General features: G+C 50.2%; 9 protein-coding genes across 9 annotated transcripts; 5 read left to right on the top strand and 4 right to left on the bottom strand.

The window, feature by feature from the left end:
• Positions 1-179: 179 nt before the first annotated feature.
• Positions 180-966, bottom strand: CDV56_103318 (translationally-controlled tumor protein; the record flags this gene model as incomplete). Its single annotated transcript, XM_026756937.1, has 4 exons — positions 180-264; positions 322-481; positions 545-824; positions 952-966. The coding sequence occupies 4 exons, from the start codon at positions 964-966 to the stop codon at positions 180-182; spliced, it is 540 nt and encodes a 179-aa protein (XP_026613554.1).
• A 1,175-nt stretch (positions 967-2,141) lies between these two features.
• Positions 2,142-3,497, top strand: sur2 (sphingosine hydroxylase; the record flags this gene model as incomplete). The annotated part of the gene is made up of 2 exons (XM_026757147.1): positions 2,142-2,832; positions 2,908-3,497. 2 exons carry the CDS (start codon positions 2,142-2,144, stop codon positions 3,495-3,497), a joined length of 1,281 nt encoding a protein of 426 aa, XP_026613555.1.
• A 530-nt stretch (positions 3,498-4,027) lies between these two features.
• On the bottom strand, positions 4,028-5,419 carry CDV56_103722 (uncharacterized protein; the record flags this gene model as incomplete). The annotated part of the gene is made up of 1 exon (XM_026757341.1): positions 4,028-5,419. One exon carries the CDS (start codon positions 5,417-5,419, stop codon positions 4,028-4,030), a length of 1,392 nt encoding a protein of 463 aa, XP_026613556.1.
• Positions 5,420-6,369: 950 nt separating this feature from the next.
• Positions 6,370-7,801, top strand: CDV56_103957 (uncharacterized protein; the record flags this gene model as incomplete). The annotated part of the gene is made up of 3 exons (XM_026757576.1): positions 6,370-6,824; positions 6,879-6,956; positions 7,024-7,801. The coding sequence occupies 3 exons, from the start codon at positions 6,370-6,372 to the stop codon at positions 7,799-7,801; spliced, it is 1,311 nt and encodes a 436-aa protein (XP_026613557.1).
• Positions 7,802-8,514: 713 nt separating this feature from the next.
• CDV56_104174 (putative ABC multidrug transporter) lies at positions 8,515-13,206 on the top strand (the record flags this gene model as incomplete). Its single annotated transcript, XM_026757793.1, has 4 exons — positions 8,515-8,618; positions 8,677-11,318; positions 11,371-13,045; positions 13,104-13,206. The coding sequence occupies 4 exons, from the start codon at positions 8,515-8,517 to the stop codon at positions 13,204-13,206; spliced, it is 4,524 nt and encodes a 1,507-aa protein (XP_026613558.1).
• A 288-nt stretch (positions 13,207-13,494) lies between these two features.
• On the bottom strand, positions 13,495-15,873 carry xlnD (beta-xylosidase XylA; the record flags this gene model as incomplete). The annotated part of the gene is made up of 1 exon (XM_026758264.1): positions 13,495-15,873. One exon carries the CDS (start codon positions 15,871-15,873, stop codon positions 13,495-13,497), a length of 2,379 nt encoding a protein of 792 aa, XP_026613559.1.
• A 1,408-nt stretch (positions 15,874-17,281) lies between these two features.
• On the top strand, positions 17,282-18,438 carry CDV56_104965 (putative phosphatidylserine decarboxylase; the record flags this gene model as incomplete). The annotated part of the gene is made up of 3 exons (XM_026758584.1): positions 17,282-17,522; positions 17,575-18,133; positions 18,198-18,438. The coding sequence occupies 3 exons, from the start codon at positions 17,282-17,284 to the stop codon at positions 18,436-18,438; spliced, it is 1,041 nt and encodes a 346-aa protein (XP_026613560.1).
• A 387-nt stretch (positions 18,439-18,825) lies between these two features.
• Positions 18,826-21,411, bottom strand: DBP6 (putative ATP-dependent RNA helicase DBP6; the record flags this gene model as incomplete). The annotated part of the gene is made up of 1 exon (XM_026758699.1): positions 18,826-21,411. The coding sequence occupies one exon, from the start codon at positions 21,409-21,411 to the stop codon at positions 18,826-18,828; it is 2,586 nt and encodes an 861-aa protein (XP_026613561.1).
• A 272-nt stretch (positions 21,412-21,683) lies between these two features.
• On the top strand, positions 21,684-23,454 carry GPI3 (phosphatidylinositol N-acetylglucosaminyltransferase subunit A/GPI3; the record flags this gene model as incomplete). The annotated part of the gene is made up of 5 exons (XM_026758924.1): positions 21,684-21,717; positions 21,776-21,856; positions 21,910-21,944; positions 21,998-22,386; positions 22,440-23,454. 5 exons carry the CDS (start codon positions 21,684-21,686, stop codon positions 23,452-23,454), a joined length of 1,554 nt encoding a protein of 517 aa, XP_026613562.1.
• Positions 23,455-23,556: the final 102 nt, after the last annotated feature.

Genomic DNA, 23,556 nt, shown 5'->3' on the forward strand with positions numbered 1-23,556 from the left:
GAAGGATATGGAAGATGCGGTGGAGAGGAGCTATAACAGAAAGATAGCTGGATGCGTGGTATAAACTTCAGAGATCAGGCATGTAACCCCCAATCTCATCAGTATGCTTGAATTAGAAACAACCGCGTACTCCAATTCCCTAATTTTGGATCATGAGATTCTTCATAACTGCAGAACATTTAAACCTTCATCTCCTCGAGACCGTGCTTCCAGAGAGTGGCATAGGGGGTGACACCGTCCTCACGGAAATCAATCAGGACGTGCCTAGTAATGAGTTAGTAAAGGATTGGCTATTTCATCACGGATGAGGACATGACATACATAGCATCACCGTCCATGGACTGGCCCATAAGGACATCGTAGTTGTCATAGTTGGCAAGGATCTTCTTGACAGCGGCGGGGGCACCCTTCTTGAACGCGTCGATTTCCTCAGCGGGAGCACCCTTCTCCTGAAGCTTGGTGAGAACCTTCTTCATGTAGGCTAGAAATAAGTGTCAGCGACTGCTTGAGATGCCAGAATTGGTAGACTCGAAAGGCGACATACTCTTCAGGTGGGTCTTGAAATGCTCCTTGGAAGGCTTCATGCCCTCCTCGGTCTTGAGCCAGACGAGACGGAACTGATCCTCAATGTCGTGAACCATGACCTCCTCACCCTCACCACCGGCATCCTCATCACCACCCTCAGCGGAGGGGTTAGCACCCTCGAGCTCGAAGTCCTCATTCTTCCTCTTGAGGTACTTGCGGCAGTCGCACTCGTAGAGGACACCGTCGACCTCCTTGATGTTGAAGGTGTCAGCGAGAACCTCGTCTCCGGAGATGATGTCCTATAGAAGCAAAAGGAACATTAGCAATCTGCTTGTATGTGCATGCCATGTTGACAGATGCAACTGTTTTTATTCATGCCAGATCCGACATAGATAGTGGGGTAACGTCGAAAGCAAGGGTACATACCTTGTAAATGATCATTTTGAATTATGTGATGAGAAAAATTTCACAACAAGAAAGAAGAAGGGATGAAGATAGAAGAGAATGGCACACGGCTGGACAGATCAAGAGAAGGAGAAGGAAGAAAAGAAAACGATAGCTGGTGAGAACCCAAAGAGGGGGAAAATAGAAGTTTTTAGTGGCGCCCGTTCCAACCTTTTGGTGGGGTCTTTTTTTTTCACCTGCGATTCTCGAGGGGCAAAACAGCGCTAAGCCTCTTTTGGACTGGTAGACTTGCCTGGCCCCAGCAGTTGACAGACGGGGAACAAGCAGAATTGCCACACCAGAACGATTTTGCATTGAATTTGGGCAAGATCTAGTCTATGGAATAAGAGTCTGGTGCTTTCTATGGCATTCAATAGATCGGTCCAAAACTCAAGCCAGAATGTAGAGCAGCTCTACCATGGACGGTGGTTTGTCTGCCTCAGGGATCAAGACAATCATCAGGGGCTCCTCCTGACAGAACGGGTTGTTTTGGTAATTACAATACATTATTTACAATGGGGGTGTCTGCTGCAGCGCTGTGGAAATAAGTGTATCGTACAATACATTTTAAACAAGCATATGATCTCCAGTTGATTAGATAAGTAGACGGCCCGGATCTGACTTCTCGTGGTGCCACTTGACGATCTACTGATCGCGATGAACTGCTAGGGGCCCTTTTTTCTGTTGTCCAAATCTCTGCGCTTGCTCCAGTTCTTATTCCATATCTTTATGGCTGTTCATTCTCGACTGAGGTGAACATCGATTCCTAAGTGCCTCCCTCGCCTAGATTGATCGATTGACTCAGCATCCCCGGTTTCTTGGTCGCTGGGCCTAATCCACCGCGTCCCCTGACTGTGGCGGACCGCTTTTGAGAAAAAAAGACTCCCGATCAACTGTTGATTGATTTCGACATCACCTCTTATCTTCCTACTCAGGGTCTTCGCATCCTCTAAGATTCGGCCTTCCGTAAGCTTGCTTCTACGATTCTTTCCCATTTCTCCGACCTTCACCTAAAAGCATCCGCAATTCTACTCCTGACGGCCATCGCTGCAATCTCCGCCCTCGTTGCCTGATTTCACAGAGACCCATGCGTTGATCTCTCGAATTCATCACATTGCGCCCATCCTCCCTCACTTACGCATTCTGGCGTTGACGCTCTGAACAGTCAAGCCATGGCAGTCAACGCATCCGTCGAGTATGACTACCCTCCTCTGCCAAGCTACACCTTGACGCCCCGTCCTCCTCTTCTTGCGCCGATCCCAGACAATATTCTTGCTCTGATTCTGCCGATTGTCGCATATTGGGGGTTATCTATGGTCTACCATTTCATCGATGTCTACGATCTTTTCCCACAGTATCGTCTGCACACTCCGGCCGAGGTTTTGAAGCGGAATAAGGTCACGCGCTGGGATGTGGTCAGAGATGTCATTCTACAACAGGTTATTCAAACGCTCGCTGGTATGTCGGTAAGCTATTTTGACGCCCCGGAATACATTGGAAAAGAGGAGTACGATATTGCCGTGTGGGCCCGCCGCCTTCGGTTTGCTCAGAAGGCAATCCCACGTCTGTTGGCTGTGTTCGGAGTCGATGCTTTGAGCTTATCACGTAGCCTGTCTCAAAACGGCCGTACAATGCTAGCTGGCGTACTAGCTGGCGGGCAATATCCCGGAGTTACTCGATCTTTTGTTTTGGACAGCGGTATCGAAGCGGTGGTACCTGCTTTCACCAATTGGGAGCTATCAATGGCCAGTTTCGTCTACTGGTACTTTATCCCTGCGGTACAATTCACACTGGGGGTGTTTATTGTTGATACTTGGCAATATTTCCTACACCGAGCGATGCATCTGAACCGCTGGCTTTATGGTATGTACCTTGATACTTTTTTCCATCCCTGAAGCTTCTGAAGCACTTTTGGGAGACGCGACTGACACTTTACAGTCACTTTTCACTCTCGCCACCATCGCCTTTATGTCCCATACGCTTTCGGAGCACTCTATAATCACCCAGTGGAAGGGTTCCTTCTTGATACAGCTGGTGCTGGCATTGCGTTTCTGGCAACACGCATGACGAACCGTCAGACCATGTGGTTCTTCACTTGCTCCACTATCAAGACTGTGGACGATCATTGTGGCTATGCTTTCCCCTGGGATCCTTTGCAGCACTTTACTCATAACAATGCTGCCTATCACGACATTCACCACCAAAGCTGGGGTATCAAGACGAACTTCTCTCAGCCATTCTTCACTTTCTGGGATCGTCTGTTCAATACTCAGTGGGAAGGTGACGTCAAACTCCGCTACGAAAGGTCTCGAGAGGCCGCGCAGAAACAACTGAATCAGGATGCATCTTCAGCTGCAGCATCTTCCAGTGAAGAGAAATCATATGAGGGCCCACTCGTCTCGCCAGACGCGCCAGCCGACTCCAACGCACGAGCACGTTTGCGCAGAAAAACTGTGACTTTGTCTCCACATGTCGACGGTCTAAAGGGTGTCAATCATGGAGTGACCAGCAGTGTCCTTCAGGCCTGATTATTCATCATTCATTTCGGAATTTGCATTATTATGTTTATAATACTTTCACGTCTTTTAACTCACGCATGGAAGGACTGAAGCTGCTGGACGTCTTCGACCGATGCGCAGGAGGTTATTCTTAACCATTCTTTATGTTGCACTGTATCATGCTGTACTAATACGTGGACCATGAATTCTTGGTCCTTTGGCCTGTATCATGAGCTTTCCTTGATGAAATATCTTTACTCAATGCAATGTGTATATTTCTCAAAATCGACTACCCTGAACTCCCAAACTACGCTCAAAACAAAACTTCAAACATTCTCCCAAGTCCTCTCATCTTTCCTGCTTTCGAGGGTATCGGGGCGCACGCTTCAAACTTTGTTCGAACAAACCCACAAAACAATCTCCCAGTGGTCTTCTTGCTCATTCGCATCGAAAGTTCTCAAGTCCTCCAAATGCTTCCCTGCTTTTCTGGAACTATACCATCACTCGCCGCATTACACATCTCGGGCACTGTCCCAGCCACTGACTCGGAAAGGAAGTTGTCAATAACCCTCTTTGCACACAAGGTCCCAGGTCGTGTCCCCAGGCCCAGCCTCACGCACAGGGGCGTCCTCCCAAGATGCCTCGCTATATTCCGAGTCGGAGTGATACGCCACTGGGCTCAGCAGATCGCAGTATCGACCCGCAAGCTCTTCGCTGTTTTCGCCCAGGCGTCCTCCAAGCGTCAGGCCCTCGACCTCCTTCGACAGGGCTTCCAATGAGCCGAGTGCGGCTCCGTTGGCGGCAGTTTGCCAGTTGGCGTTGTTTCGCGGAGGGATGTAGCTCGCTTCGCCCATGGGGTGGTCCTCGTCGTAGTGAGACGCTGAGATCATTGAGTGATCGGCCTTGGGGACGGACAGGGGATGGACAGGCGGCACTCCGGCGGCCAGGTTCGTGGTGGAACGCGGTGCCCAGTCTCTGGATCCGAAGGCTTCGTATGTCGCGATGATCTCGTCGGCAATCGTGTCCCGTTCATTGACGATCTCTGCGCGGTGGGAGCTCACCTTCGCTCTTTGGCTGGGGTTTCGGTGTAGACCTTGCTGCTCGGCGGACCTGTGGTCCATGTAGACGACGATGGATTGCATATCAGCATCATCGCTACGTCGACTCGTTGCATGACTGGATGCCTCTGCGAATCCAGCTGCCTCTGGCTGTCCGGGCTCCTTTCTGATATACTTGCCTTTGTTCTTCGGGTGCTTGCGTAGGTGATCAGTGTAGTCCTCGCGCCGATGAATGCGCTCTGGGCGCTTCTTGTACGCTTTCACTGCCGCTTTTCTGGCCAATTTGAAATCAAATGCCGCTTGACCGCTTGCGTGCCAGTACTGCAGGGCGCGGTCCCCGTAATAGTTGATGGCCTGGTCAATGAACGCGAGCAGCCTAGGTGCGCGATGTTTGGATCTAGTTCTAGTCCGACTGATGAGTGCGACGCGAATGTTCTGCAGGAACATTGGCTCCTGGACTACCCTTGCCAAGATACATGCTTCGCATTTGTTCTCCTGGTAAGGTGCCGGAGCTATCGGCGGAGGACGAGTACCGAGCGGGACCAAAGACCACATGCCTTGCATAGATTGCAGCGCGCGGATTAGCCTGACATGGCTTTGGTCAAGGTTATCTGAATACCAGTCAATGACGTCCAGATGCTCGGTGACTTCCTTTCTAATGAGGCTGCAGATGTTCGCAATGACATAGGGATTGAATCCTTGGTGCGAGGGACACAAGTCCGCGGCGCGAATGACGGAATTTGGCAGGATTTGAAGCAATGTGGACTTCCGCAGCTCAGACGGGAGGTTCTTGATGGCGTGGTGGATCAATTCGCTGCGCACTTCCTGAAGTCGTCCCATACTGTCGTGGGTGTAGCGTACCGAATGCTGTAAGTTCAAAACTTGAATTAGCATTGTCAAATGGGTTTTCTTGAGGTCAGTGGCCATCAGAGGGTACCTCGTCTGGATTGCGCGCTGCATCTTGTACAGGTCTTGTTCAATCTCTTAAGCAAGCTTTCGATAAAGTTCTTTCATGCGATAGTAACTGAAGTCCCAATATAAATAGGCGTCTACCCTTTCTAGCTGGCGACAAGAATTCAAGAACGCGCAGGGCTGTCTCTCTGCTGTGGTGTCGGTATGCGTAAGTGCTGTTGTTGGGTAAGGAGAAAGGTCGAAGTTCTGACGATGATGGTGAAGAAGCAGTTGATGATGTTGAAGTTGGTAGATGATGAGAAGATGGTTAGCAGAGATGAACGTGATATCGAGAAGCCATTTTATAGTCATCAGGAAAGCCTCAAGACAAAGGCTTTCTGGTGTCAATGCTATTGTCTCTGTCAGGCTTGTAGTGGTCAAAGAAGTGTCTAAGACACAAGTCGACAAAGGGAACAAGCCGTGAGGAATAGAGATTGGACATATTCTGTACCCATCATTTCTTTGTTGTAGTTCTTCCGCTTAGTCGCTGTGATTGAGTTTAGCAACAGATATCTCCAAATGAGGAAGAACATATCTGGTAAGACATCCCGGGTCAGCACCACCATTGTGAGAGACATGCTAAAAATCTCTGGTCGATCGGAACCTCGATCGCTTTTCAAAGGACATATGACATTGACCAGGGGATGTTGCTCTGATGAGAGTGTGATACGGCAGCCAAGCCTTCAGTCCTGAACACGACCAGCATGTGTGTAAATGATCGCATCACGAGGCCGCGTCCAACCTTCCTTCCTCTCGACAACACAATATATGAATATCCTCGATGCTCTTGATGCTCCCGAGTCCAAGAACTCATCCAACCTCCCATGTAATCAGATCAACAACATTCGCTTTATGAACCGAAATAAAATTTTAAGGATATATTTATCCCAACTATGGTCGTCACATATCTCCCCTCCCAGTCCAGAAAGAAACAAGATGTGCCCTTACCATACACAGCATCACCATTGCAATTGCTGTGGGCTGACATCCTCCTCTTCCTTCGAAGTCTCTGGAGCCTGCCTGGTATAATACTACCCTTGAAACCATGGAACTCGGGAGCTTTGGATGAATTGTATCCGTCCAAGGAAAATTTACGCGACATCGTCGTTCATTTATTTCTGGCTCTCTATCAGCTCATGTTTCTCTTGTCACTGCCTATTTGTGTTATTCTCGCCTTCCCGGCGCTGGGGATCGGAATTTATATGACAATCGCTTTAACTTTGAATTGGGTCATTTGCAGGTTTGCTTTGAATGGGAGTGCCAGGATTTTGCAGTCGCGAGTCCCCGTCGAACCACGTCCTGAACACGAGCGTGAGCACTGGATCTTCGTTAATGGAGTCGGAGCCGGGTGAGTTCTCAGATATCCCATCAGGGATCGTGCCACTCATGTGATTGCTTTAAGGTATCACTGGCTGCAGAGCAGCGTTGATCGGCTGGCGTATACGTTTGGCAGAAACATTACCGGCGTTCACAATCCAACGTAGGTTCTCTATGCCGCCGTCAAACATCGATTTGGATTTGGGTGACTCATGACGAAAGATATGTAGACTTGGGATCGTTTTCGATGTCATCGAGTGCTTGATCCAAAGGAATTTCTCATACGCCACCTCGGACGTGAGGGATGCGTACGCGATCATCAAGGACGCATTGTTGAATCCACAATACGAGAAGGTGATCCTCATTCTTCACAGCCAAGGTGGTATTGAGGGGGGCTTGGTCATTGACTGGCTGCTGGATGAGTTGCCTCGAGAGCTGCTGCATAATCTCGAGGTATATACCTTCGGTAACGCGGCGAACCATTTCAACAATCCGTTTAAGACATTGTCGCATGCTCGTCGGAACGAATCCGAAGGTGAAAGTCCACAGGCCAATTCGGCATCAATAGCGACAAAGACCATTCGTCGAATCGAGCACTATGCAAACTCCAAGGACTTTGTCAGCGTGTGGGGGATATTGAACTTTGCCAGTATTCCTAATCGATACATGGGACGAGTTTTTGTGCGGCCTGGTTCCGGTCATCAATTCATCCAGCACCATTTAGATACCATGTTCACGTTAGGGAAAGATATGAAGACCCTGGACACGAATGATTTCATGGAAATGGAAGTGGAAGTCCAATTAGATGGGTCAAATAGGCCAGAAACAGACAGGAGAGACACTGGAGACAGGCTCGACCATGACGAGATTGACTTTCCGTATGATGAGATGACCGCAAATGGCTCATTACTCCAGACAGATGCCTATCTCAGCAGGAAGATGAAAGTCAAGGATCTTAGCCGGCTGTGGCTCTATCGAAATGGTGCATCACCAATAGACGGGTCCTGATGGTGTCATCGAGCGGTGCTTGCCCCATTATTTACTCGGTCGTGGCTCTCTTTTAATTTTCTAAAGCGTGTTTCGCCAGGGATCTTGGGTAGGTAGGTAGTCAGTTCACTTCAGTAGGTGATCTAATGGATAGGTTATGACCGAATCGCTATTGTTGTTAGCAAGGGATAAATCTCGTCGAGAGCATCCTCAGGCATCAAGGTCTCTTCTGAGTGCTGGCAGTAGATAGTGGCCAGTGGGTCCATCCGCTTTTTCTCCTCTTCCTCTCTTATCTCATCGATTCCGGAGTTTCCACTTTCCAACTGTTTGTGGTTTTCCCGACCCAATGAATCTTCCCCGTCATTTCACCGTGGTCGGCGACATCCGCCAAAAGTTCTTCTCTAATTTAGCTGCAGGTTGTATTGCAGCCAGCCATTGCACTATTCAATCGCCAATCTCCTTCGCTTTTTGACCGGGTTTAAATCGTTGCTCAGTTGCATCGGAAGCTGTGCCGTGCTGCAGCTATCTTTACAATGGATAAATCATCAGTCCATCGATACGGGTCGCAATAGCAATAAGCTCAACCTTAAGTGGCAGACTCTCAGCGATCAGTCACTACGGAGCACAGGGGATTTTTGCTTAGTCCCCAAAAAGTCAAGCTTGATGCTTGTCAAGCAGTGAAAAGCTCAACACACAGGCCAAGCTTTTGCTTTCCCGTGTCACAGACGCCCACAATGGAGCTTATGCTTGGTGTTTCGCAACATGTCATAGCTCCTATGACATCGCAGTTTGTGGACGAAGATACCTCTGCTTTCGAGGACAGCGGTCAAGTGCAAAGGTTTGTCTATTTTTTATGTTCTTCAATCAATCGCCTGATTATTGATATAAGATTCCAGAGCTCTCTGGCAATATCGGACACAGAAACTATCCGCCTTCGTGGCCACTGGAAATCTGCATCTTGCGGCGGTCTCTGCTTCGTGCCTCGTCCTCATTCTGTCAACATGTCTTCACTATGCTGTTTGGGCTTTCAAGAAGAAGTCTAGACGCTGCATGGATGCTACCTCTGCTGATTCAAAGGCAATTGTTCCCCTACACTTTACTCTTGCACACCTGGCAGCTGCTATGGCGGCTTGTGGTCTGAGCTGGGGTGAAGTGCATCGTAGAGGAGGCTGGAAACAGTCAATACTTTTGAGCTACATTGTCCTACTGGCTATCGTGAGGCTTTGTTTCCAGGGCATTATCCACTGGATTCATTTCTATCGCCACTTGAACGTGATGACCTTAGTGGCCTTGTCTCTGGCAGTTGTGAAGGATCTGGTCCCAATAGCGATTGTCGGCTCGACCTACCGTCCAACTCCTCTTGGAAGTGCCTCACTAGCCTGCGTGGCTGCTACGCTGGCGATTGTGCTTGCGAGTCCTCGACCCCAATCTCCATTGATCTCGGATGCCGAAATCCATGATGCGCAGGTGAAGGCAGATGTTTCGCCGGAGGAAACCTGTTCTTTGTTCTCGTACTATTGCTCCTATGAATGGATCACTTATGTGATCTTTCGTGGCTGCCAGAGAGATCTGACCATGGATGACTTGCCGCCGCTTCCCTCATATGACGAACCGTTGAAGTGGCTGGAGAAGATCAAGAAGCAGCGCCAAAAAGGCGGGAAAACGTTTCGAACTTTGTGCAGACTGTTGAAGACAGAGATTAAAAGTATGGTTTGCTGGGCTGCGACTACTTCCACAGTAGACTTCTTCGCCTCATTTTCCATGCTGCGGTTGCTGGCATATTTGGAAGACCCGACTGGTGCAGTCGTGCATCCCGCGCTCTGGATTTGCTTGCTATTCGTCGGTCCTATGATGCGGTCCCTTTGTTACCAACAGTACATTTTCACAGCCACAAGGCTCCTTGTCCGCGTCAATATCTCGCTCGTCCAGGAGATTTATCAGACCGCTATGCGATCGTATATCTACGATGATTCTGTACATCCACATGGCAGACCACACCGTCACGAGTCGGCGAGGCACAAGGCACACACCACGAAGAGTATATCGAGATCTAGCCAGGCTAATCTGACAAGTCTGATGTCGTATGATGTTGATGCTATATACAATTCCCGGGACATCTTTTATGTAGCTACTGCAGTGCCGATATCCACTACCATTGCCATGATCTTCCTTTACCAGATGCTCGGGTGGCCATCCTTATTCGGCGTCCTGGTGTTGTTCTGTTTGACTCCGCTTCCGGCTCTGGCATCACGCAGGGTCTCACGCATCCAACAATCCGTGATGAGAGCAACTGATGTCCGTCTTGCCAGGATTTCAGAGTACTTGAATTCTATCCGAACCCTTAAGTTCTTCGGGTGGGAGCCAGCTGCTGTGGCTTCAATCAATGAGATCAGAAGCGTGGAGCAACGTCGTCTCTGGAGACGAAGTGTCTTTGCCGCCGCCATTTCTATGGCAGGTGATCTGTTACCTATGCTGAGCTTGCTGGTCATGTTCTCCGTCGTAGTTTTATTTACCGACCGTTCTCTGCGGGCCCCGATTGCCTTCACATCTTTGTCAATCATGGAGACTCTGCGTTCTCAATTCGTCTGGCTCTCAAATATCAGCAGATATTCGGCCCAAGGTGCGGAGTCGCTTCGTCGAGTGGATCGCTTTTTTGACACAGCAGGCGAAATCAGACGCCATCCAGACGGACCGTTGGAGCTCAAGCACGCAACATTCCGGCGAACACCAATCGCAGATTTCCGGTTACACGACATCTCAATTTCTTTCAAGCACAATGCCCTCAATGTTGTGGCAGGCCCAACTGGGAGTGGGAAAACTTCTCTGTTGCTGTCGTTGTTAGGTGAGACTGTGCTGGAGTCTGGAACAGCCACCTGTCCCCAGGATGTGGCCTATGTACCACAGTCGCCATGGCTGCAGAATGACACGATTCGACAGAACATTATCTTCTACAGCCCGTTTGACGAGGCCCGTTACAATACCGTCATTGAAGCCAGTGGTCTTATCCAGGATCTTCAACAGCTTCCGGCTGGCGATCTCACTCTAGTCGGTGAGAAAGGCACGTCGCTGTCAGGGGGTCAGAAGCAACGTGTCTCTCTCGCAAGGGCATTGTATTCAAGGTCATCTACGTTGCTCTTGGATGACATATTTTCCGCACTAGATACACATACAACCACCTTGGTGTATGAGAAGTGCTTCTGCACTGATCTATTAGCAGACAGGACCGTTGTACTTGTCACGCATTTGCCAGCTGCGCTGAAGGACGCTGATCAGGTTGTTCAGCTGAACCATGGCAAGGCTTCCGTAATCAAAACTGCTTCTGAGTCCTCCGAGGCGCGCACACAGAATATACCAGATATCGCCGAAGGGGCAGAACAAAACTCAGCAATCAGCAGTTCGCCGACAATGGCAGAAGGGTCTGCTACTGAATCAGACGCCACTGTCAATGTCATACCCAATGTTCGCGCACACCAATCTGTACAGACGGATCGCATTGCCAAAGAAACGTCGGCTACAGGTCGCGTACCACGTACATTATGTGAGTCTACATTAGTTAAGTAACGAAGCTATTAATGCTAATGGTTCTGTAGTCTTCCGGTACATGCTGTTGTTTGGCGGAATCTTCTATGCAATGGTCACGCTGCTAGCGACTGTCATGGTGCAATTTGCTTACTTCTCAATCACATACTGGCTTTCTATTTGGACAAGCGCGTATGAGAAATACGATCATCCTAACGCACTGTTCTACCTAGCTGTCTATGCTGCAGCGACAATTACCTTTCTCCTCCTTCAACTCACGAACAATCTTCTATATCAGTATGGGAGCTGGACGGCTGCCAAGAAGATGCACACGAAACTGGTAAAAGCAGTACTCTCTGCCCCGATCTCTTGGTTCGACCAGAACCCCATCGGACGTGCTATAAATCGCTTCGGAAATGACACCAGGTCCATGGATACTGTTTTGATTGACTGGCTGCGCATGTCCATCGAAAACGGGCTACGCTTCTTGCTTAGAATAGCGAGTATCGCTTCGATCATGCCGATTTTTGCCCTCCCGGCCGCCGTGGTTTGTACCATAGGCTTTTTCATTGGGGAGATGTACACTCGGGCCCAGATTTCCATCAAGAGATTATGTTCGATCAATTACTCTCCAATTTTCTCCCATTTCACTGACTCCCTGGCTGGCATGACTGTCATCCGAGCCCGACAAGGCATGACTGAGGTCTTCCAGAAGCTGTTGGCGGAAAAGCTTGCAGTTCATGCTCGTTCCGCAGAGGCCCAGTACAACTGCAACCGTTGGGTATCAGTCCGATCAGATTTATGCGCAGCGTCCGTCGCAGCATCGGCAGGATGCGTGGCGTATTTCTGGTCGGGTTCCGCGGGCCTCGTTGGATTCTCATTGACCAACGCTATTGGCCTCAGTCAGACAATCCTGACATTAGTCCGCACGATGAACGAACTCGAGGTCGAACTCAACTCGTTCCAGCGAATAAGCGAATACGCGGAGATCGAGCCTGAGGAGAAACTGAGTGACAAGGAGCGCGCCAAAGCGGACACTGTACCTGCGAGCTGGCCAACATCCGGGAAAGTGGAGTTTCACAGCGTCTCGGCCCGCTATCAGCCCGACGGACCAGACGTCCTACGAAACGTCTCCTTCGTGGCTAACCCCGGCGAACGCATCGGCATCGTAGGCCGAACAGGCAGCGGCAAGAGCACCCTCGGCCTCTCCCTGCTCCGCTTCGTGAATCTCACGTCAGGCCGCATCACAATCGACGGCCTCGACATCAGCCAGATCCTCCTGCATCGCCTCCGCACAAGCGTCACCCTCATCCCTCAAGAACCCGTCCTCTTCTCCGGCGACGTGCAATCAAACCTCGACCCATTCGGCGAGTCCAGCGAGACAGAGCTGCACTCCGCCCTATCCGCCTGCACCTCCATCCAAGTGCACGGCGGCAGCGCCGGAGAAGCAGGCAACAGCAAATCGACCCGCCCCCTCACCCTCGACACACCCGTCGCAGCCAACGGAGAAAACTTCAGTCAGGGCCAGCGACAGGTCCTCAGTATCGCGCGCGCGGTCTGCCGCCGCTCCAAGGTCGTGCTGCTGGATGAGGCGACCGCGTCCGTGGACCACGAGACGGACATGCACATGCAACAGCTGCTACGGAGTATGTTCCCCGACTCGACGATCATTGCAATCGCGCATCGGCTGCGGACGATCATGGATTACGACCGGGTGCTGGTTATGGCAGAGGGGGAGATCATTGAGTATGTTATTCCCCTCCTTCTTGGTTGTCGATAGGTTCGCTGAGGCTAACTTTGGTAGGAATGATTCTCCCGCAAATTTGATTAAGAAGCAAGGCGTTTTCTGGAGTATGTTGAAGAATACAGGGGAGTATGATGAATTAGTTCGGATGGTAAGGGAGTAAATTGTTCTATTGCCGGTTGCACTACATATTACAAAATATCTGGTCAGCAATCAAGAGTAAATATATGTATAAGTTCTCAGATGATATGCCGAAGAATGTAGTCATATCAGACAAAGCATATGAAGTGTCTGATTAGGTTAAATATCACAAGGAGTCTTAGTCAAACAGCCACGAAAGCCACGAAGCTTGACAGAGTGCCGTAACCTACGAGCGCAACCCTGATCTCTACACAACTAATGCAATGCAGATTCTCCTATTTAAGATACTATCAACACATATTCTGGAAAATCATGCAGAGGAAATCTGCTGCTGCTCTACAGGCCACTTGGAAATCACAGCCTCTCCTCCCGTCAGCGTGAACCGAAGGACAACCGACCGCTCATTGTTCAGTGCCAACTCGTACTTCCCCGGGTACAGAACCCGATTGCCCGCCTCATCCGTACGAGCCACGCTATCGATGGTCACGGGGATTGTCATGCTCTTGGAACTGTGCGGTTCCAGGGTCGACAAGCGGTCGAAACCGACGAGCCACTTGTTCGGGTATGGAGCAGGCCCGGCGGTGGTGTTGGCGAAGAGCATAGCGGTGTAGTCGGAAGCGACCTTGCCGGTGTTGGTGATCTTCACTGTGAAGTTGAGGAAAGGCACTTGCTCGACGTTTGCAAAGCCCGGATGGGGCTGCGTGAGGAGGTCTTGAATGTTGTATGAGGTCCTGTTCTTGCCTGCGCCCGCGAGGGAGGTACTGAAGTTGGTGTAGAAGAGCCCGTGGCCGAACTCGTAGACCGGGGTGCCGGTGTACCACATGTAGGTCTGACCGGGATTACCGCCGTGCGGCCGCAGGTTCATATCGGTAGCTGGGAATTGGGCTGCGTATTCGGCCGGGTACTGGGTGACCACGAGTCGTCCGGCGGGGGCGCGCTTGCCGGTGATGATGTCCAGGAGAGCCTGTCCGCCAGACTGTCCGGGGTATCCACCCCAGACCAGGGAATTGACGTTCTTGTTGGACTTGAGCGAGGAGGAGTCGACCTGGCCGCCGCCCATCTGAAGGACGATCAGCGGTTTATCGAGTTGGCTCAACTGGTCGATGAGCTCTAGCTGATTGCCGGGCCATGTGATATTCATGCGATCCATGGCTTCTGCTTCCAGAGTGTTGTCGATTCCGCCTGCGAAAATGACGACATCGGATTTCTTAGCAGCAGACAGAGCCTCGGAAAACCCGTCCGTGGAGTTTGACGAAATGTTCGTGCCAAAAGCGTAGTTCACGTCCAAGTGAGAACTCTGGAAGGCATCCAATGCACTGATCAGATAAGGCGCCGGTCCAAAGTAGTTGCCCTGCAGCTGAGTCGTCACATTCATCCAGGGGCCAATCAATGCAACGCTGCGGACCGGCTTGGAGAGAGGCAAGGTTCCATCGTTCTTCAGCAGGACGATACCTTCGACAGCTGCTTCGTAAGAGATATTCCAGGCATCCGTGGTCAAGACATCGTTCCAAGTTAGGTTCCGATACACACTTCCATTGCCATCGAAATAGCCGAGACGAACCAGGTTGCTGTACAGGCGGATGACACCCCTTTCGATTTCTTCACGGGCGACCTCCTGCTCGTCAAAGGCCTCGCTGAAATAGTACTGATAAGTGGTGCCGCAATCAATGTCCGTACCTGCCCGGATAGAGTCGGCTGCGGCCCCGGTAATGTTGGCCGCAAACTCGTGGGGGTTCCAGACATTATACACCGCATCGCAGTCACTGGACACGTAACCATCCTCCACAAAGCCGAATGTGTCACGGAGAAGGGTCTGGAGGAAGAACGAATTTGCGCAGCTGGGCACCCCGTTCACCGCGTTGTAGGAACACATGACGCTGTGCACTTTTGCGTCCCTGGCTGCAACAAGAAACTGAGGTGTGTAATATTCGGAAAGATCCTGCTGTGTGATGTTCATATCGTTGCCCAGACGGGAGTGACCATCCCAATTCTCAATGTCGTAGCCCGCATAATGTTTGGCAGTGGCTACCAACTTGAGGTGTTCCGGGTCAACACCGCCCTGGATACCAGTAATATACTCATATGCATAGGCTGAGCTCAGGCAGTACGCGTCTTCTCCCGGGGTCTCCTGACCCCGGCCCCAGACCGGGTGACGGAAAGAGTTGATGTTAGGCGCGTATACGTCCAAGCCATACCGCCCGGCGTTATTGAAAGCTCGTGCTTGAGTCGAGATGATGCTCGCGATTTGGTTGATCAAGGTTCGGTTCAAAGCCGACATTGTCAGGATAGGCATGGGAAACGAGGTGGCCCAGCTGTACTCGCCCTCGTCCGTGACGTTGGCGCGGTCAAGTCCATGGAGAGCCTCGCTCCATACTTGGTAAGGAGGAAGACCAAGTCTTGGAACACCAGGGCTGGTGTTACCTGTGTTGTTCACCAGCTCCTCGAAGGTAAACATGGAAATCAGGGCGGCAGCTCGGTCATGCGGTCTAGCAGACGTGTCGCAGACTAGAGTCTTGCTGAGCGGCCCATCCTCGCAGTCGGGAAAGGACAGGTCAATTGTAGCGACCGACTGAGGGGTGAGATTGGGATTCGCCTCCGAATTGTAATCAACATAGCTTGTGTTCGCCTGAGCGAGCGCATAAGGCAACAGAGCCGCTAGCACGGCAGCAACAGACTTGGCAGCCGGCATGTTTCGAGCATCAACGAGACTTGAAAGTTGATCTTCTGCATCATGATGTCGGCAGATGAAATGCTGAATTTATAGTAGGCTTCGGCAACTCTGGAAGAGAGGACGCTGTACGTCGTATTACCCAGCCGGCATCTGCACTCCATCTATGCCGTGGATAAACAATTCCTAACTTCTGAAGTTCATGTTTCCCCGATTTCCCCCACAGCGGATGACCGAATCCAGCAGGTCCCACGGCCGATCCTGAGCAAAAAGCGGAGCGCGGGGATTCTCCGACATCAAATAATGAAGAATGAGTTGGCCGATTCACACTCACGATTTAGGCTGAATTGGCTTTATATCTGAGTGATGATGTCAATTCAGTACCTTGGGGTCTGTGCCATTCCCCTCTTTGTTTCTATGGAACTGTTTCGATGAGACGAGTGCACTTATTGCCTAGAGAACACTGAGACAGGATCATATGCCAGGAACAATTATCTGGATTGCAGGTGCTCAAAACTGCATAATCTAGACTGGATGAGCAAGTCCACTGCGTCAAGCGACCTGTAATATTCGGAAGAGAGCAGAGTCGAGGCCTTACATATTGAAGACCACCACGTCTTATTCCCAACGCAGGGGAATTCCCGGGTGCAGCGGACGGCAAAGCTCAACTTCCAGCTCGAGCTTTCAGGCTGAAAAGCCAGAGACAGGGATTGAACATTATTAATGCAACCGTAATAGCATGGTTATCAACCCCCGTCTCCTTGTAGTTGACCCACAACTTACAAGTCATCGAGCCAGTTGCTAATGCTACAGCTATCGAGCTACGACAGCCAAGGAAGATTCACAAACTGAGAGAATCTCTCCGCAGGTAGCTATTTAGCCGGTAAATCAGAGGCTGCAGATGACTTTGAAAGAGCAACAGGAAAGGCCCATTGTTGCTGTAGAGGGCATGGATCATCATGGCTACTATGGTGGTAGTAGATGGACGGTGTAACTAAGCTTCTGGCGGAATCTCGGCGAAATCCTCATCCGCAAACGCTTTACTGCTTCTGGTTTAGTGTGACTTGCTGCTGGATATGGCGTGGCGGGTTAAGTCTGGCTAGTGTAGTAGTGGCTGACGCTTGGGTTGTATATTGTGGCTTGACGTTATATGGACATCATGATTCAGATCAATAAAGGACGATTTTACCTTTGCATCCATGGATGCCTCAAATTTTAGAGCTGGCAAGGTGCAGTTATATCACGTGGCACCGCCATCTACACCACGCTTTGAAGAAATAACGCGTTGTCAACTGGTCGAAGGCAATCTGACATCGAGATGACATCACACCAAACATAACAGGACACTTACTGATATTGAAAGGTTATGCCTTTGTCAAACAGCTCAGATGAGGATATTCAAGTCTCATTATAACAAAAGGACGTTCCCATGTCTGGTATCTACAGCTATATCCACCAGCTGGTGGACCAGGCGTTCGCCTTCACCAAGCTCATCCAGAATCGCGAAGTGGGATGGTTGACAGTCGACCGCAAGACCGGCAAATATAAGCGCGAGAAGCAAACATTATGGAAGAAGTTCAAGCTACTGCTGCTCTTCAACCCCATAGTAGAGTGGATTGACCAGACTCATCTGATCCGATTGTATACGCACGAGAAGAACCTCGCTGCAGGTCCGTTCTCATCCCTCAAGAATAAGTTCTGCGACCACTGACTGTATTGAAGGGCGCAAAGAAGGGAGGCCCCAGTCCCACAAACAAATCAAAACCTTCATCGACTTTTACCAAATCGACATGTCGGCCTTCGAGCCATCCGATCCGGAGCAATACGAGACATTCGAGGACTTCTTCGTGCGGAAGCACGCCCCCGGCGCACGACCAATCCATGCACCGACCGACCCCACAAAAGCCGTCGTTGTCGCCGACTCACGAGTCGTCGTCTACCCAACTGTCGAAGCTACTCGCAGGCTCTGGATCAAGGGTTCGGAGTTCACCATCCACAATCTCATCAAAGACCCGGACCGTGCAAAGGCGTGGGAGAACGGTGGGGTGGCAAGCTTCCGTCTCAGTCCCCAGGATTACCACCGATACCATTCCCCTGTTGAGGGGAAGGTGAAGTGGTATAAGCAGATTCCCGGTGATTACTTCCAGGTTGATCCGGTGGCGTTGCAGAGTTCGGTCAACATCCTGACGGAGAATGCGCGTTGTTGTGTGTGCATTGAGACTGAGGATTTTGGGCTGGTTCTTTTCGTGGCCATCGGTGCTACGGATGTCGGGACCGTGGAGTGAGTATTTCTTTCTGCTAAGAAAAGTTAAAGTCAAAAGGCATATAACTGACATGGTATGTAGTTTCCATGAGGAAATGATGACTGCGGGACATCATGTGAAGAAAGGCGATGAAATTGGACTCTTCCAATATGGCGGCTCAAGTATCCTAGTGGCTTTTGAGAGGGATCGAATTCGATTCGACGAGGATCTGGAGAAGTTGAGCCATCAGCAGATCATGGTGGATGTTGAGGTGGGTATGAGCTTGGGGAAAGCAACGCAGAGAGGGCATATTGCAGCAAATGTAATTGTGGCAGGTCTTTAGAATGTCTACGCGCATGGTCCTCTTCTGGAGCATGCGCTAAACGGTCAAAGAGGAAATGGGTGCAGAGAGTATCTTCCACGACATATTTATTTCTCCATCTTTGGTTGAGGAAGCAAGGGAACAAGCACAATCGGCTTTTGTTTTCTTTTTTTTCTTTTTTTTTTGGCTGTCTAACTTATGAGCAAGTCATGAAGGGGCATAGTCCTCTCCCTGTACCTGATCATTCTGGGATAGTTAGTCCGTCTTGCAAGTGTTGATCAATCCCAGGTAAGAGCAAGTATTGAAGGGTTCCTGATTGAAATTCGGAATGCAGCTCTTTTTTTAATTAGCTATTTACATATGCCATAAGCCTCAAATACGCCACAGGCTTGCTAGATGCTCTGGGCCTTAAGCTTTGGGCTTCGTAGATTTACTCCCGCTCGTTTTCACCTCCTTCTCAAGGGCATCCAATGCAGCTCCGTATCTCGACTTGATATCGGCCATGTTGTCCAGCTTCACATTCACCCTCTCGACCTTGGTGGATCGCGTAATCTTGCCATCCGAACCCTTCGAAATCTCGTTGACAAACCAACGGCCCTCACGGTGTGCAACAAGCGTCCAGGCCGAGCCCTCCTTGCCTGCTCTTGCTGTACGTCCAACACGATGCACGTATGTCGTAACGCTGGCAGGAACGTCGTAATTGACGACGTGAGTCAACGACTGCAGATCGAGACCACGAGAAGCACGATCAGTAGCGACGATAACGGAGATCTTGCCTCGTCGGTAGGCAGTGAGTGTTTTCCGGGAGGCCGATGACTTATTGGACTTGACAATCGTTCCTACGCGGTTCGCCAGCGACGGGTGGAGAAGTGAAATCAGGCGAGAAAGCCGTGATGCGGATTCGGATGACTTGGTGAAAATGAGAACTGTCGTTCGTGCAGGTCCGCGAAGAGAAGTATTATTTTCCTTTTCGTCGCTTTGGGATGACATAGATACGTCAGACGAGGAGTCTGATTCGTCGCTCGATGAGCTATCGTCTTCTGAGGAGTCTGAATCCGATTCATCTGAGCTGGAATCGTCCGAGCTTGTGTCGTCCGAGCTAGTGTCACTGGAGTCGGAGTCATCGGAGTCCGACTCGTCCGAGCTCGAATCTTCTGAACTTGACTCTTCTATGTCTGAAGACCTCGAAAAACGTTCGGCAGAGTGTTGGTTTTGGGTGTCCAGGTTGATATGAGACTGTAACAGCCGAAGTAGGTAAAGCGGCTTTTGCGACCCATCGCCAACAGATACCGAGTACTCTTTCAACGTAGAGGGTAGAGTGAATTGTTCATCAGATGTCGTAGGGACACCGTCATGCTCTGCTTCTTCGGTTGCAGTAGGATCTGCCGAACCAATGATCACCAGCTTGGGATTTGCCAGTCGGAGAGAATTCAACTTGGAGATATCTCTCGTCATTGTGGCGCTGAGAATGACCTTCCGGGGTTCTTTGCTTTGAATTGGGAGCCCCAGCTCGGCCATAAATTTACCACTGGAGCCGAAGGTCTTGGGATTCTTGCGGGCGTCCAGGGAGTTCATCACAACATCAACCCATTCTTGAAAGCTCTCGTTCAGAAGTCGATCTGCTTCATCAATCACCAACCATTCAAGATGCTCCAAAGTGAAGCCCTTAGTGTAACGGAGATGGTCAACGAGACGACCCGGGGTACAGATCAAGATATCAATGTTCGGCTCCGCCCTTTGAACGTAGCCTGGCAAGGACTCGCTCAAGTCTCCTGCCTCTGCAATATAGTCCATGAGATTAAAGTTCGTCCAATCCTCTCCAGTGAGATCGACAGTCTGTCTCTGCTTGGAGATTTCAGGTCCATAGCATTGATCAACGCGCATTAATGTGCGCTGTTCGTCCTTGATTGCCACATTTCCCACAGCAGAACCGACACGGAGTCCGGAGCCAGCAGCGCACAGTTCACAGGCTTCTCTGGCTTGTTTCACCAACTCTCTTGTGGGCACTACAATAAGCCCCCTCATCCTGGGTGCCGGTGTTGGTTCCAGCGCGGTGACCAGAGGCAGTACATATGATAGTGTCTTTCCCGAACCCGTAGCGGCAGATATACAAAGATCACCTGGGTGTCTCCTGGGGCCCTGAAGAAGCAGTGGAATAACCGTAGTTTGTACCGCAAAAGCTTCCTCATATCCATGATCTCCGAGCACGCGAAGAAGATTTGAGTCGATCCCTAATTCCGAAAATTTGGCGCGCTTGTTCGCCGACTCTCGGAGGGGATTGGCCAACCAGGCAGGAAGGGATGAATAGCTTGGTTTCTCATTTTCTTCCGTAATTTGTTCAGGTTGTGGAAGAGGCTCCAAGCCCTGTGCAACGACCGGTTCTGCGGTAAGCGGTCCTGCGGGTGCCCCGTCATCTGTACTGACATTCTTCGCCTTGGCGGCCTCCTTCAACTTGGCGGATCTTTCAAACTTGGACAGAATGCCAGAAAACTTGTTCTTCTCAGATTTCCTCTCATCTTTGGAACTTTTGGTGGATTTCCCCGTTTTGCCGGTCTTGACCTCTTTCCTTTCCAAACTGTCGTCCGAGTCGTCTTGCGCTCCTTTCATATGTGTAGACTTCTCATTAGATTCAGAAGCTCGTCCTCTTTCGCTCTTTGATTTCTTCTTAGACTTGGAGCCCTCGTCATTTTGGCTCCTAGCATTCGCTTTGCTGCTGATCGGCGAGACAGCACTATCTTTCCTGGTCTTTTCTTTGCGAATACTGCCCTCGTCCGAGTATTTGTTCCGCTTTTCTTTGCTTGGCTTTTCTTTTGGAGGGACGGCGGTTGGCGAAAGGTTCTGAGTCTTTTTAGCTTTCTTGGTGGGTGTTGGTGTCGATGTAGCAATGGGGGAGCCATCCAATTCTCTCTTCCTCTTGTGAGACTTCTTCGCGGTCAGTGGAGTGGCTGAATCTTTTTTGACTGACACATGATGTGTGGATTTGTCGCCAGCCATGATCCAATAAGAGCTGGCAGGATTGCTGGTTGCTGAGACCGTAATGACTTTGTGAGATTCTTCTCGAACATGATTTCTTTCCGCGGGATATTTTTGTTGCTTACCCGGCAGAATTCATACACCGCCCCCCATGCCGCCAGCAAGTGGGCCTTAGGGATCGATCACGTCTGGAGCTTCATTTGGAGATTACATTCATTTGGTCGCATATTGTTCGCTGTATGCTAGTATACCTGGATGTGTGCTGATCTTATTGAAGGGCGAAACTGCTCGCCATGGGTAGAGTGACAGCCGCTACGTCTCAGAATTGTCTGGATACCAGCTAGACAAGGTGGAGCAGCCAACATGCCCTACAACATTGCGTTAGTTATCCCATTCTCATCGCGAAGAGATGAAGCTGACAATGATCCGCGCAGTATGGTTTGTGACTTCTTCTTCCCTCAACCAGGTTGGTCTCCTCGTCGTGCATTGAACTTTTGCCGAATTGACTTATTCTACCAGGTGGAGTTGAAAGTCACATATACCAACTGTCAACTGTATGGACACTCTAGTTCTTTTCACATGATATACCTGCTCATTGGTATTCCAGAAACTGATCGACCGCGGTCATAAAGTCATTATCATCACCCATGCATACAAAGGGCGGACCGGAGTCCGATATCTTACCAATGGTCTCAAAGTGTACCACATTCCCTTCTTCGTCATTTATCGCGAGTCGACCATGCCGACAGTTTTCTCCTTCTTCCCCCTTTTCCGGAATATCGTGATTCGTGAACAAATACAAATCGTTCATGGCCACGGTAGTATGAGCAGCTTATGCCATGAAGCCATTTTACATGCTCGAACGATGGGTCTACGCACGGTCTTTACCGACCACTCTCTATTTGGATTTGCAGATGCCGGTTCGATTCTGGCCAACAAGATGCTCAAATTTACCTTGAGCGACGTTGATCATGTCATTTGTGTCAGTCATACATGGTATGTGCATGGAAAGGCTAGGTTTATGTCCTGATTCTTACCTGTGGGTACAGCAAGGAGAATACAGTGCTTCGAGCATCATTAGACCCGTTGATGGTCTCGGTCATTCCCAACGCCGTAGTCGCAGAAAACTTTCGCCCCCTTTCTCACGACATGCGCAAGGGTGAACGAACGTCAGCAGAAATCGAGCCGCGACCACCGCCCGCACCGATCGGGCCGAACGATACTATCACAATTGTTGTCATCTCGCGTCTCTTTTACAACAAAGGAACGGATCTCCTAATTGCGGTAATACCAAGGATTCTGGCTTCCCATCCGAATGTACGATTCATCGTCGCAGGTTCGGGACCGCAAGCCATCGATTTGGAGCAGATGCTGGAACGAAACGTGCTACAGGACAAAGTTGAATTGCTCGGGTCGATTCGTCATGAAGAAGTTCGGGATGTCATGGTCCGAGGCCACATCTATCTACATCCGAGTCTGACGGAGGCATTCGGTACGGTCATCGTCGAAGCTGCTAGCTGTGGTCTTTATGTGGTCTGTACTCGCGTTGGTGGCATCCCAGAAGTGCTACCTCAGCACATGACGACTTTTGCGAAGCCTGAAGAGGATGATCTGGTCATAGCGACTGAAAAGGCGATTGCCGCTTTGCGTTCGAACAAAGTGCGAACAGATCGATTCCACGATCAGGTCAAGATGATGTATTCCTGGACGGATGTGGCTCAACGAACAGAGCGTGTCTACAAGGGCATCTCTGGTGATATGAGTCCGGAGGAATTTTATGGATATTATCCTGGTCAAGGCTGGGAAGCCAACGCTGACAGGGTGCGGAGTTTCGCTTTGATCGACCGGCTAAAACGATACTACGGGTGTGGTGTTTGGGCCGGCAAACTGTTTTGCCTTTGTGCAGTAATAGATTTCCTACTCTATGTGTTTCTCGAGATGTGGTTTCCACGATCGAACATCGACATAGCCCGCAGTTGGCCCAAAAAACTGGGTCAAAATAGCGAGAAGGGTCACCATCTCAACAACAGGACTCGAACTAGCCAGGAGCGTGTTGCTCCATGAGTGAGCGAATATATACTCATGACTGCATCATCTTCATTCCGATGTTCAAATTTTTTTGTTCCATTTCAGGATCGTTCCATTTATGTGCATAGCAAATGCCGA

The sequence above is a fragment of the Aspergillus thermomutatus genome (assembly GCF_002237265.1).
Source record: "Aspergillus thermomutatus strain HMR AF 39 chromosome Unknown NODE_123, whole genome shotgun sequence".
Lineage (NCBI taxonomy): Eukaryota > Fungi > Ascomycota > Eurotiomycetes > Eurotiales > Aspergillaceae > Aspergillus > Aspergillus thermomutatus.